This window comes from Xenopus laevis, chromosome 3S, assembly GCF_017654675.1.
Source record: "Xenopus laevis strain J_2021 chromosome 3S, Xenopus_laevis_v10.1, whole genome shotgun sequence".
Classification (NCBI taxonomy): Eukaryota; Metazoa; Chordata; class Amphibia; order Anura; family Pipidae; genus Xenopus; species Xenopus laevis.
The window spans coordinates 60,248,716-60,263,674 of NC_054376.1; the positions used below are offsets into that span (position 1 = coordinate 60,248,716).

Here is a 14,959-nt window from a genome sequence, read left to right on the forward strand (position 1 = left end):
TTTTGAATTTGCAACCAACCATTGCTTCATATCCATTCCCAGCAGTTTGTGCATGTGCCCATTCCAGGCAGGCACCAGGTTGGATGGATGCCCATTGACTTATTGTACATGTGCTGCTGTCCAAAGGAAAGTCATTGCAGTTTGCCGCACCAGAGGGAATGAATAGCCAAGCCCACAAGTTTCTATGACTCACCAAGAATCTTGGCCCAGGAGCTTCAGCTTTGGGCTGGTACAAAAACCCAAACCAATGTACAGTATTTTTAACCTACTTCTTTGTTAAGATTTAAGTCTCATTTAAGATCTCCCATAAAAAGTGACTCAGTTGGCAAATGATTGCTTTTGTACAGGGGCAATTATAGGGAAAGTGAATGAATGAGGTATAAATGAACAATTCCTGCTTTCTGGATGATAAAAAGTTGAGGAAAATATGCTTATAACTACAGCTGTTGTCCTTGGACAAGGGTTAAAAGGAATTTTATTGACAATTACGACAAACATTTTTGCAAACAGTACAAGGCTTGGGAAGTTTGCAAAGATGAAGTCTGAAATGTTCTTTTCTGCAGTGTCTTTGGCATCAAAGAGAACCAGGTAAGCAATAAAAAAAAGTTTGTTTGTTAACATGAATGAAATATGTTCTCTTCACCCTTCCAGTTGGCTTAGAACTTCTCTGACTCCCAAGATAATAGCCTCACTCTCCTTAGGGTGTGTAAGCACAGCATTCTGCAAATGGCTCATGTATAAGTCAATGGTCTCCATGATTGGGGTTTCTGTGGTACCTATGGGAGACAAATAAAAATGGGGGGGGGGGTAAGTAAACAAACATAGGATAGGTTTGCAGAAATATAGACTTCAGGGAGGTTCATCCTGGAAGCCTTTCAATGACCCAGATGCCACAGCTCTTTTTTTCCTGTGAAATGTCACCTGCTGTAAATCTATAATAGAGAGGGCATTAAGCACCCCAAAATTGCCTTTCCCTCACCTAAGGTGCAGATCATTACAAGTAAAACACATTAATCATGGAAATCCATCTTAATCTCAGGAAAATGACTTCCTTTGCATTTTCCTGTGGTTTAGGTGGATCGACAAGAGTAGAATAGCTTCTCTCTGTGCTCATGTTATTCTACTCCCCAGCATATTTTCTCTCTTTCTCCTACACTTGGGGGCAGATTTACTAAGCTCGAGTGAATAGTTCGAATTTCGAAGTAATTTTTTGGGTACTTCGACCATCGAATTGGTCATGATTCGAACGATTCAAAGTAAAAATCGTTCGACCATATGATAATCAAAGTACTGTCTCTTTAAAAAAATCCTGCGACAATACTTTGCCAAAAGCTACCGAATTGAATGTTAGCCTATGGGGACATTGTAGATAGGTTTTGGGCACTTTTTATGATCGAATAAAAATCATTCGATCAATCGCTTTCGATATTCGAAGGATTTTACTTCGAGGGTCGAATTTGAGGTTTTTTTAACCCTCGAATTTCAACCCTTGATAAATCTGATGAAAAGACGACTCTTCACTAAAATCACATACCCTGGAATTAAGGCTTTTGCCAGCTTTTTTTGAAGAATTCTTAAAAAAAAAAAATGTTTTTTCTCCTCACTCCAGAATGCTCAGCCTTCTCACTAACTCCCAGCATGTCCTCCACTTTCTCAAACCAATTTTTGTGACATATGTTTAATACATAGCTGTTTGGCCAATGTTGTGTTTCAGATAGCCCCTAGCTAGAGACTAATTAATACATCAATGCCTCGTGGGTACCAAAAAGAAATTGCAAAATGTGCCTGTTTCTTTAACTTTGCCCCCTGACTTTCTCTTTCTAGATGACCCCTAATAACTTACAATTTCAGTGCTAAACAAGAGGTCATTTTTGCTCTCTAAGGAGGCAGAGTCATAGTGTTTGACTATTACTTTAAATATCGGTCAGGATAGCGCCTGCTGTCTTTTCTGCTTCTGCACACTAGTATAAAAAGACAACAAAAGTTGTACATGTCTGATGTTTCCTATACACTAAAGCATTACAACACTTTTTTAATACTGTGCAATACTAGTACATCTGAGGACATTACTCTTCCATTCTTGATACATTTTGATGATGGTGTGCTTTTGAAAAACAAATGATATTGATATTTCCTCACTCTCTAGTTCTTTCCATCCTTCTTCCATCCCATACCCAACATTTATTTTAGGATAAACCATCTCTGCCCCTGCTAAAAGGCACCTTGTACTTTAGGCAGGATGACATCTGCTGTGGTTTACTGTATTTATCATGCAACTTTCATTCTCTCCTCTCCGTTTTAATAATATATGCCTTTTCCTACTATCTTTCAGGTAGCTGGAATACCATACCCCAATTTCCTTTCTCACTCCCCTCCTTGTTTTCCTCTTCTTCTGCAGGCCCAACCTGCAACCTTGTTCCACAGCCTTTCAGTTCAAACTGAGACTTGCCAAAAAATTCTTTCCCTTTTCCACTGGCTATTATTACTGAAGCCCTTTTATATCCTCCCAGGTCACAGTTTAATCAGTTAAATGTTTCCAGCCACAAAAATTTATCTCAACATTCTTTTATTTCCTTCAATTTCTTTCCCTGTCTTATTATTTTACCTGCAAAAAGATGACCAGTGATTACTGCTTAATGAAACTTTGGAACTGCTTTAAATGCTTAAAAAGTTTCATTTTATACACAAACCTGGAACTGGCACAGACTCCAGACAGTGAGTTAGTGCCTGACGGACGCTCTGTAAATGCTGCTGTAATAGAGAGTTTCTCTCCTTTTCTTGACTGAGCTCAACTTCCATTCTTTGAACAGCTGAACGCACGCTTTCCACATGTTTCTGTAGGGCTGCATTGCGTTCCTCAAACTCCATGTTGGACTTTCGTAGCTGCCTTAACTCTGCCTCCCGTGCTGAAATGAAGGTATAGAAGGACAATGTCTGTAATAATGACAACTAATTGCTGCTAAGGTGCATGGAAATGATAACCCAAATCTTTTCACTCACCTTTACTGTGATTCAGAAATTCCTCTGTAAAGATAGGGATGTCAAAGATTGGCTTTTCCTTCAGAATGGATTCTTTCTGTATAGAGAAATAAGAAATGAAATTCAATAAAAGAGATAAGGGATAATAAATATGGAGCCAGCTTAGGAAGGATTTATTGACCTTTTGCATTGGTGAACTACAGTGTACAGGGACAGCAGAACAGTATATAGGCAAACCAACAATAACCTAAAGCTGAAAAGCAGACAGAACAGGCCAGTAAACTGGAGACCAGCAAAAAATAGTAAGACATGGGCAATAAAACCAAGAGCAAACTTAAAATGATTGCATAAATACAGGTAGAAAGTAAGGTGAAAAAATAATAGTAAAAGGAAGTACAAAAGATAAACTTGAGGGAAAGGGGCTTATATAGTTACATAGTTAATTTGGGTTGACCAAAGTCCATCAAGTTTCAAATGAACTCCACTGCACATATATACAGTCTTACTGACCTAATAATAATAATACAATACAGGTATAGGATCCCTTATCCAGAAACCAGTTATCCAGAAAGCTACGAACTACAGGTTGGCTGTCTCCCATAGACTCCATTTTATCCAAATAATCCAAATTTTTTAAAATGATTTCCTTTTTCTCTGTAATAATAAAACAGTAGCTTGTACTTGATCCAAACTAAGATATCATTAATGCTTATTGGAAGCAAAACCAGCCTATTGGGTTTATTTAATGTTTAAATTAATTTCTAGTAGACTTAAGGCATGAAGACCCAAATTACGGAAAGATCCATTATCCGGCAAACCCCAGGTCTTGAGCATTCTGGATAACAGATCCCATACCTGTATTTTGTAAAATACAATATTTATACTAACAGTAGATTTTAGTATCACAACAGCCTTGGCTATTATGTTTGTCCAAGAAATCATCCAATATCACAATAATACACAGCAGAGCATTCCACAAGCTCACTGTCCTCACTGTGAAAAACCACCTACTCTAGTTTAAAGAGTGTGGTGTGCAATGATTGTTTTATTTGAAAAAAAGACCCCAGCTATCGGTTTATAATGCCCTAAAATGTACTTGTAAAGTGTAATCATGTTCCCTCGCAAGCACCTTTTTTTTATCATAGAAATCAACCCCAGCCTTGACGCCTTGAAGGCAATGGGCGTTGTGGAGGAAAATAATTTTGACGCAATCGACAATTTTTATACATGCAACTATTTGGTCCAAATGCATTAAAGTCAATGGGTGTCTAATAATTTTGACAAACAAATTTTTTTGGGCAAGATTATTTTGACACACATCCAATTTTTTTTTAATGCGGCGGATTTATTGCTGGCAAATGGTCTATGAGGTTTTGCAAATTATTTTGCTTGTGACAAAATTCGTAAATTCACCGCAAATTTGTGTCTGGCGAAAAAAAATTCTTTCCTTTTTTTATGCAAGACAGTACTTTTTCCAATTTAGACAAATCACTCTGCAAAGTGGCAGCATCCTGCATGGAACCTAAAGTTCTGCACAATTTAGTATCATCTGCAAAAATAGAAACAGTACTTTCAATGCCCACCTCCAGGTCATTAATAAACAAGTTGAAAAGCAAGGGACCTAGTACAGAGCCCTGCGGTACTCCACTAACAACACTGGTCCAATTAGAAAATGTTCCATTTACCACCACTCTTTGTAGTCTATCTTTTAGCCAGTTCTCTATCCAGGTACAAATACTATGTTCCAGGCCAACATTCCTTAATTTAACCAGTAACATTCTGTGTGGCACTGTATCAATAGCTTTAGCAAAGTCCAAATAGATCACATTCACTGTCATCCCATTGTCACAGTTCTTGCTCAGCTTCTCATAAAACACAATGAAAGATCTATTACACAGTATCTATTACATCTATTACACATAGAACCATGAAGGCACAAACTCATGGTATTATGATTTTCAATGATGACAAGTATCTAATCCATTATTAACCCGTCCAAAAGATTTTCATACTACAGATTTCCTACTAACAGGCCGGTTTTCAGGCTGAATACTGGATCCCTTTGTGATTAGCAGCACCATGCCAGACCTCAATGAATCCGGAAAAATTTAGTAAAGAGGGTTTGCAATCCCAGAGCACAGAGTACAAGTCATTATTTTCATTGTCAGACTCTCTGCTTTGCATTACCATGCTTTTCCTCTTTCATTCAGTCCTTTCTTCTACTTCATTTATAATACTATGTGCCTCTGGATTCTATGAGTGTTTCTCTATCACACTTACTCATCTATCCCTCTAAGCCAGTAGCCCAGCCCAGTATATATTTCTACTATGCATAGTTGCCCACCATCATTGTGGGTTGAGCCCCATTTTATATACGGTATATTCTAGGTTGTGGAAGATAAAATTAATGGTCTGATATAATGTATGCTCCTTATAAACAATCCTCTTAATATTTACCTGTATTTATGCATTTTATATTTTTTTTTAATTGCCTTTAATATTATATATTCTACTACACACATTTCTTACTGTATTTTACTGGCCCATTCTGGCTGCATACCACAGCACTGGTTTCCAGTTATCCTACCTGTTATTTTTCTCTGGTTTCTCTGTCAAGCATTCACATTTTCTCCAGTAGGTAATATCTGTTCAATTCCTTTATCCGGTGCAATCACGACATTTAGTAATATTCTTTCCTCTTGTAAAATATCTATATGCCGTTTATGTCTTCTCTTTTATCAATATTTTCCACCTAAAACATGCCATCTCTACACTTACTGTATTTCTGTGCCGTGTTCACATTCATTTTCCTTCAGCTGGTTGTTCATCTTAAATCCTCCAATGACACATAAGGCCTATGGTCTTACATTGCATCCTCACCTCTGTGTTGCTTGGTACTCCACAAACTCCCTCTGAAAGAAACACAAACATGAGCAGACTGCACTCTGATTTGCCTGGTAATACCCTATCCCAGAAGCTATTTTATTGTACTCTCACTTTTTCACACAAACGTTTGTAAATTGTATTGCAGTTTAAATATACATTGCTTTTAAACAAATCTGTGTACACTCTAGGGTTCATTTATAGACACAAGTTCTAAAACACATACAAATAGCCTTTTTTACACCCAATATAAGGGCAGCATGTTACCACTGAATTCCAGATAACATTAGGTGCCCAATAAACTAGCTTGCAATTTTATTAGTAAGGAAGCTAATCAGCTGTGATCGATGATGTGGTGTGATCAATGGGAGTGCAAATCCTGTAATTTTCAACTGTGTATATGCAACGTACTAAGGAAACTCTAGAAGTAGCAACTCTTCAAGACAGTTGTTAATCCCAGGGATTCTTTGTGTCCATGTGACCCATACTTTGAACCTTGTTGAAGCAAACTGTTTTTTAGTACAAGACTCAGATACAGAAGATTGTATAGATAAGTACTTGTGAATACCATTTAATGGCAAACAAAAGTATAGGCCTTATTGCATTTGTAAATTTTATCTCTTATATTAGTTAACTTCTTCATGCAGACACTTCACCTTGTCTTTGCTGCCTTCCCTTCTAACGGCTCTTGGCCTTGCGGCTATATGTTTGGAAGGCATCGGTGTTCTGGTACTTCTGAAGTTCCTTTGTGTAGCGCTCTTTGTCTTTTTCTGCTTCATCCGAGTAATGCTAAAACAACACAAAGCATAACGTAGAACTAGGAGAAGACAGATATGAGCACATTGAGAGATCATAAGGGAAAAAGAACTAGGATGAAGACCAAGATGAAAAGCACACACTTCAATAGTACACAGGAATTGGTTTACCATTATGAATACACAAACAAGAATACACTGATCTCTGCTTAGAATTTGTCATTGGAAGGGCAGAACATGAGGTTCTTAACAGTAAAAATATTAAATTTTAAATAAAACATTTAATTTATGGTTTAAAAACTACATTATGGGTGTGTAGCAAACAGTTAGGAATGAGAAAACGTAACAACTCTGGGGATTTTTAAAAACAATTTGTACCTTTTAAAGAACAAACAATTTATTTAGTTTTATGCCAATGAACTATGATGGGTATTGGCATGCAACACATTTTGCCCGGAAATGTTGATTGTTTGTACAGTTGTGCTTTGATTTTTGAAATACAATCTCTAGATTTGGTTCAGTATGAAGAAATCATTTCTGGTGAACTCTTGTGAGCCTAGAAATGATGCATTCATTAATAACAGATGTGGTTAAACTGTATAAGTGGTGTAGTTTGGAGTATCTTTGCCGTTCATAGCAGGAAGCAATCAGCCACACCCCAACAGAGATAAATTCACTAATAAAGGAAGACCGATAATCACCTGTTTCTCGTGGGCAGGTAGTTTGCTCCACTCACTACCTACAATACTGGTGATCTCTGGGAATGGAACATCTGGACGCTCTGTCCTGAACTGCTCCCTCCTTTCATTCATAAAGCGCACATATCCCGTTAAAGGTGCTTTAGGCGCATTGTTGTCACGGGGGCTTCTTTTCTGCTTCCGCCCCTTGTTCCAGCCACCCCGTCGTGCCTTTGGCAACTGGGAAAGAGGGGAGAAGGTCTAAAAGTCTTATGGGGTCATTTAATTAAAGGCACTTCATTTGCCCAGATGCAATAACCTTTAGCAACCAAATAAGCAGGTAGAATTTACTGGTCAAAGCAAATATTTTATTGGTTACTATTGATTACTGCTCCTGGGCAAACTCAGTGCCTTATATTACATATGGGGGTTAATGTTAAAAGTATTTGTTCTTCATAATTATCTTATATATCGTACCTCTGACCATTTATCTATACACTTTTTTACATTTGCAATCTTCTGTATGTATGTATATATAATATAGATTTGTTTGTTTTTTTTAACTCCACTCTACCTTACCTTACTCCTTTCTCACCTCTTCCTCCTGCCTTAATTGTCCACTGTTTCCCAATTGCTTCTCTCCACTTTGATGCAAAGTCAGCTCCTCTATCTCCTCTGGCTGAAGGGTAGGGGAATGTGAATGTAAAGTTACTTGGGAGCTTCCTGAGACAGAGGTCCTGAAAAGAACACTCTAATTAATTTGCGGTTTTCAGCATGCACATATATTTACTACTATAGGTCTACAAATAAATTAAATTTAAATACCAGTACTTCGAGAGTTTTTTCTAAAAAGCAGTCCCTTAAAATTCTGGATCCAGTGACATGCATAATCTGGGTCTTTGATTCCTGATTTTTCTTTTTTTAAATTAAATCATGTGTTAAACATCAAGGCTTAAATTATTTTTTTTTTCAACTTTTTATTTATTACTTCCACAATCCAGTCAGATAATACAGCAGGCAGGCCACAGGGAATCAGAAATTCCTGGCAAGTAGAGGTAGGTGGACTGTGAAAGTATCATATAACAAAGAGTAAATACAATAGAAAGAAAAAGGAAAAGAGAGTGATAGAGGAAAGCAGGGGGGGGGAAGGGTGTAGGACTCTCGCCAACTGATAACATACAGCATGCCGATATATGGAAAACATATCACTTCAAGTTGCACCAGGAACCTCACAATTATCACTGAACCTCATAAAAGACATCAAAGGACAGTCACACCATAGTTGTTGGCAAGTTGGATGGAACTCGTAAGTCCGTCTCAGTCCAGAGCATCCACGGGTTCCAAATAGTAGCATAATTGTTCATGTTATGTTGGATCATGGCAGTAAGCTTTTCCATAGAGGACACCCACCATATTTTGCGTTTGATTTCCATTATTGTGGGAATACCTTCTTTCCAGTTTCGGGCAATAGCACATCTGGTAGCCAAGCATATATGTGAGCAGAGTTTGGCTTAAATTATTTTTGATCATGTGGGTGAAGAAGTCAAGTGAAAGAAGTACCTTTCTCCAGTAGCAGCCTAATGTGTATAGTACGTTAGCTTTCTTGAGTTATACCTACCAACTGGCATAAATCTGTCCAATAGAAATTATGTTTACAAATAAAGTGAATGAAAGACACATTTTGTGCCCTGTTTAGGACTTTGCCATATAGTCTTGAGTGCATTTGCAAGAGGGTGCAATGAGTAGTGACTCAATTGGGAAGGGAAAAATATCATTGTTTTGGCTTTTAGATCGAGTCTCTCTTACAGCCCAAATTTTAGGCCATTTTGAAGAAAAAAAAATAGGTGTGCTGAGCCTTGAATGATTAGCATTCCATTGTGCAACACCAATTACACTTCTAAGATACTGCTTTCTTACTGCTCTAAGAACGCATATTAATTATTACTTATCCAGTGCCATCAGTAGCAGCCTTCATATAATTTAGTATGGGTTCATTTGATAAAACACTCGCTCCCTATGATTACCTCAATAGCATTTTGGAATAAACTTTTTGAAACATCCCAGCTTGATTCATCCCCCTTATATTGTAAATTCACCCTTTGATATAATGTACATTGCAGAATACAGACATCTGAGAATTTGCTAATTATTTTCTGTTTGCTCTTTGTAATTCACTTTTTCCTGCAGTTCTCACTTTAGCACTTAACCATGGCATTCACCTAATAAGATAAATAATAGACTGGAAGCTAAATATAGGGCTAGTGCCACACGGGGCTGTTTCTCATCCACCCAGCCCCTCTGCTCGCATCCCCTCTTGAATGTCTCTGTGCTAATATGTACAGTGATGGCCTGGGTGCAGATACACAAAGCAAATTCAGAGTGGAAACGCGCAAGTATGTATTTTCAGACATACACATTAGCAGATGCTAGAGGAGGGACTGATTCTCGACCTGTGTATAACAGCCCAGTGTGGCACCAAAGTGTAAAAAAGTAATAAAAAAAAAAACCATATTTAACTAACAATAAATCTGCTTTTCTTTAAATAACAGGTTGGTATAAGTCTGAAAAAAAGGCAAATAACTTTGCAGTTCAACTAACTGCCTTCTACAGGCAATAATATTTAATCAACTCACTAGCTTGTAGAACTAAATATATGTTTGAATATGTGTTTATGTTAAAATGTGCCATTGGGCAAACATTTGGACGGTGCCAGCAGCAGTTTCAGCTACTCTCAATCTGTGTATGATATTATATTGATATGCTTATTAATATTATATTGATATGAAATTATATTATAGCAGGGTGCCATAACATACCATTACCTGCACATTTGTGAGCAGGAAAAAAAGCACAAGAAAGGGGATTGGAGATGGTAGGAAAAGTATTATGCTGCTAGAGAAGCATCCGGGGCAGAAGTTGCCGCTTGGCTGACACATTACTGTGTATCTGTCTTTCAATAAGCCCTCATCCCTGCATTGCCCGTCAACAACCTCTCTGCACTGCCCTTTACATATCCCATGCAGAGAAACCCACTTCCTCATACGTCATTGCATTCCTATGATGTCCTCCCAATGACATATGCCTGTGCATGCGTGTGGATTTCAATTTTCACTGCAGCTCAAGCTCTCCATAGAATTATTAATCTCTCTACACATGTTTGTATAGATAGATGTTTATAAATATATGGTTAATTACTGTAAAAACAAAAAGACAACAGATAGGAAAGCAACAACTTACCCACAAAATGTTGGCTCAGCATTTTCTTTTGTGTCTGCAACAAGATCCTCGCTGGAAGGGGGCACTGCAGAGGCTGCACTTTCCATCTAGAGGTAAAAGAAGAGCTGTAGCAAGAACAACTGCTACGATTTGTACTTATATAGTAAAGCACAACCTTTTTTGCTACATGCTCCTACAAAGAGAAACAAACTTCATTGACCAAGAAATAGATTGTGCCACATTGTCTCCAAGTATGCACTTTTGTAAGGCCTAATGCAGACTGGTGATAAGCTGCCTCCAAAGATGTAGAATCATACTTGGTTACTTCTACTAAAACTATGAAAAATGTGATTTTACTTTTACTAAAACACATCAATTAACTGGGAAAATTCACCTAGACAACTGCAAATGGCAACTGGAACATCAGGGAAATTTCTGCTAATTCCAAAGTATAGTGGGTACAGGTACAACCTGCAGAACACACAATTGTGACGTTGAAGGGCCACAGGATCAAAGTAGACACTGCTGACAAAATTTATGGTTTCAAATAAAATGTGGTGTAGGAAGGTGGCTAGGTAGTAGAATGCAGTCTTTTTTTTTTTTGTAAGGCAAAACCTAGATGCCAAATGCAAAATATTGGTGACAGTGGTGATTTAACATTTATTTCTGTTGATTTTTGCACTTATCAACTAAATGTAGCAAATTGTAACAGAATGCTCCTGGGTCACTGAGCTAAACCAGTGCAGAGTCAAACTTCCTTGATAAGTTTTATAGCTGCAACAACATTATTCTAAAATTCAGTTTGTCATAAATATACATCTCAGAAAACACCACACTCATACTTTTATAATTGGGCAATGCAGCAGACCAGGACCAAAGTCTTCTTGGAAAGTGTTAAAATCGTCTGTCTGTTGTCACCAAAAATACAATCTGCCCTGCAAGCAAACATAAATCATATCATTAGACAACTGTTGTTTATAGAAATAAAAGGACTCTGGCATCTTTGAAAAAGTTGAAACTTCAACAGAAAATGTACTAAACTCAACTTTATTAAGCCGTAGTGATCAAATAAAAATCATATGTGAATACAGTTTACCAGTTAGACAAGGAGAGGATAGATTATTTGAAACTTGTTATCAACATTCTGAAAACCAACAATGTAATTATCAGTAGTGTATTGATGTAATAAACAATCGTTCAAGCTTGCTGTTCCTCTATAAGAAAACAACACCTTTTTGTATGAGTGCATTTACAAAGTAATAACTACAGGTTAAGAGAAAAAGAAGATGAATACCAATGCCTCTTAAACGAACAGTAACACCAAAAAAATGTAAGTGTTTTAAAGTAATGAAAATAAAATGTCTTGTTGCCCTGCACTTGTGTATTTGCTTCAGAAACAACTATAACCTATATAAAAAAAAGTTGCTGTGTAGCCATAGGGGCAGCCATTTAAGCACAGGATACACAGTAGATAACAGATATGTTCTGAAGAATCTCATTGTATATTACAGGGCTTATCTGTTATCTGCAGTGTGCCCTGTGCCTTTTCTCCTTTTGCAGCTTTGAATGGCTGCTGCCATGGCTACACGGAAGTGTGTTTATATAAACTATAGTTGTGTTTCTGAAGCAAACACAATAGTTTTACCAGTGCCGTACAAAAGTACATTATATTTGCATTAGTTTAAGACACTCATTTTTTGGCGATACTGTTCCTTTAAAAGAAGGTCATGTAAAATGTAATTGTAATGGAATTAATATATTTTATACGGTTGCCCTGCACTGGTAAAATTGGTGTGTTTGCTTCAGATAGGATGCGCCAAATCCACTATTTGGGATTCGCCCGAATCCTTGTTGAAAGATTCGACTGAATACCGAACCCTAATTTGCATATGCAAATTGGGGTCAGGAAAGGAAAAAGTGGAAAAAATTCTTCTTTTGTCCCTAATTTACAAATGCAAATTAGGATTCGATTTGGCCAGGCACAAGGATTTGGCCGAATCCTGCTGAAAAAGGCCGAATCCCGAACCGAATGCTGGATTCGGTGCATCCCTAGTATAAAGGCTGAAGTGACTGGATGTGTAACATAATAGCCAGAACACTACTTCCTGCTTTGCAACTCTCTTGGTTTCCACTGATTAGTTACCAGGCAGTAACCAATCAGTGACTTGAGGGGGGCACATGAGTCATAACTGTTTCTTTTGAATCTGAGATGAATACTAAGGATCAACTGCAAAATCACTGAACAGTTATGTCCCATGTGGCCCCCCTTCAAGTCGCTGATTAACTCAGAGTTTTGCACATACTTTCTATTTACCCAGTTTTTATTTGTACACTGAACTATTCATTTAATGGCCAGAGGGGAAAAAAAGAACAGTCCTTGCCCCTGAAAAACACTGTTTTTCTGCAGGTGGGATGCAAAGAACCCAAACAATAGTTTTTAAAGTACAAACTACTGCACAATGACCTCTGTATGTAAAACACAACCAGGCATTAATCAGATATAACAGGATAATGAATACAAAGGAAAAGTGGTAGCCCCAGCCATTGTGCCTAAACATATGGAATCAGATAGATTATAACAATATTCTAATCAGCATCTGCTGTGCCCAGAGTATGCCAGTCAATTGCACGACCATACCACATAGTAATAATAATAATAATAATAATAATAAAAGGGTTCAACAGCAGCATTTTAATCTATTAACATGACGTAACGTATAAGCTATTATGGCTGTTCAATGCTGAACCTGAGACCATGCACAATAGGAGGAGACTCAGAGAGAAAGGGACTAAATGCAACACAGGCAAATGAGACAAGCACAAAACAGCAGTCACATTAAACGTGGGGCAAAGAACAATGCATATCCCCTCAGTACTCCTGCTCTACTGCTGCTTTGTCGATTTACCTATGTGCCTTCCTCTCAGGACGTAACGAAGTCTCCCCGGAAGCATTTCTGCACGGACCTGTTACGTCATCACACCGCTAAGTTTTGCCGGAAAGACAAGCACGTCACGTGGCTTGGTTGCGACTGTGCGCGCGCTTACGTGTGTACCGGAAAGTGCCGCCCCTGATATGGAGGGTCTCAGCGTACATTTTAGTTTAGTCGTTTCAGTGGCACTTTTAAAATGCGCTGGCTGATCTAGAATTCCAGCGCCGGCCACAACGTGGTGTCTGGCGCGTCAGAAACGATGTTTTTTTTTCGTGCCAAATACATGAATCACATAGCGACAAACACGATTTTTTTTCTTTGGATGGAAACATTTTCTGATGAGTTTTTACATAGCATGTCCCCTAGACCAAAAAAAATAAAAACCTTGCTTTCGTCAGTCCACAAAATGATGCTCCATTTCTCCAGTCAGTGTGTTCTTTGGCAAATTGTAAACTTTTAAGCACGTTTTTTTAATATGTTTCCCCTCTCCAATCAACTATTTAAGCGAAGTGCACTGTTCTCCTGAACAATGTCTGGAGCAGGTGTGGACTGAGAATTAAAACAGGCCCTGGCATTTTAGGTACACAAAGGCCCAATCGTCCCACTAAATAGTGACTTTCTTTGGCACCTTATAGCAGCCCCTCTGGCATTTGCCAGAAAACACAGATTGCCAGTCCGGGCCTGGTTTGGAGGACCCATTTTTACTCAGATTTTCCAAGAAATACGCTAGAACCAGCATGCACATTTGCTGCCATTCCTTCCATAAATTAGGACCGTAATTGACACCTGTTTTTTTCACAGAATGAATGCAGTGTCGGACTGGCCCGGCGGGACACCGGGAAAATACCCGGTGGGCCCCGACCCTAATGGGCCCCCGCCGGGCCAGACACCTCTCCAGATCTCGGTAAAAAAGTTTTCTTCCCGCAGCGCCATCAGCGCAGCGCCTTCTGCGCATGCACCAGGCGCCTTCACGCTGGTGCGCCGAGCGGCGTGCACTCGGCACGTCACAGTAGGGGGCGGGTGGGTCGGAAGGGGCTGTGGACAGTAGTCCCGGTAGGCCCCTGGCCCCCCAGTCCGACCCTGAATGAATGACCTTACTAATTGAACTCCACACTGGTATTATTTTGAACACTGCTATTATTTGGAACAAGCCTCAATTAATGATTTAATTACACAGAATTACACACTTCCTGTGTCTGCTACGCTTTAAATTATATTTGTGTAATGCCTTCTTTTGCTTGGCCTGATAAAGGGCACTCAGCTGGCCTGAAACGTTGCAATTTTAATACACACAATTTGCATGAATCAAGTGCTGCCTCACTTCCTTAGACTTTTTATGTGTATTGGAGACGTACAGGGCAGCCATCAAGTGGTAGAGTTGTAGGGGCCCGAGGGTAAGGGGGGCCTGGCCACGCCCAGGGCAGCCATCAGGGGGGAGAGTTGTAGGGGGCCCCGAGGGTAAGGGGGGCCCCGGCCATGCCACACTTACTTGATTAGCCGGGCCCCCCATCTTTCTGAG

At 38.8% G+C, this 14,959-nt stretch overlaps 1 protein-coding gene across 1 annotated transcript; it reads right to left on the minus strand.

The window, feature by feature from the left end:
* Positions 1–457: 457 nt before the first annotated feature.
* On the minus strand, positions 458–13,565 carry hmg20a.S (high mobility group 20A S homeolog). The gene is given in 10 exon segments (XM_041588362.1): positions 458–776; positions 2,691–2,906; positions 3,001–3,076; positions 5,860–5,891; positions 6,519–6,651; positions 7,319–7,534; positions 7,890–8,031; positions 10,532–10,617; positions 11,353–11,445; positions 13,417–13,565. Coding segments are annotated over 8 exon segments (1,038 nt in total). The 5' UTR covers positions 11,353–11,445; positions 13,417–13,565; the 3' UTR covers positions 458–639.
* Between the last annotated feature and the right edge of the window lie 1,394 nt (positions 13,566–14,959).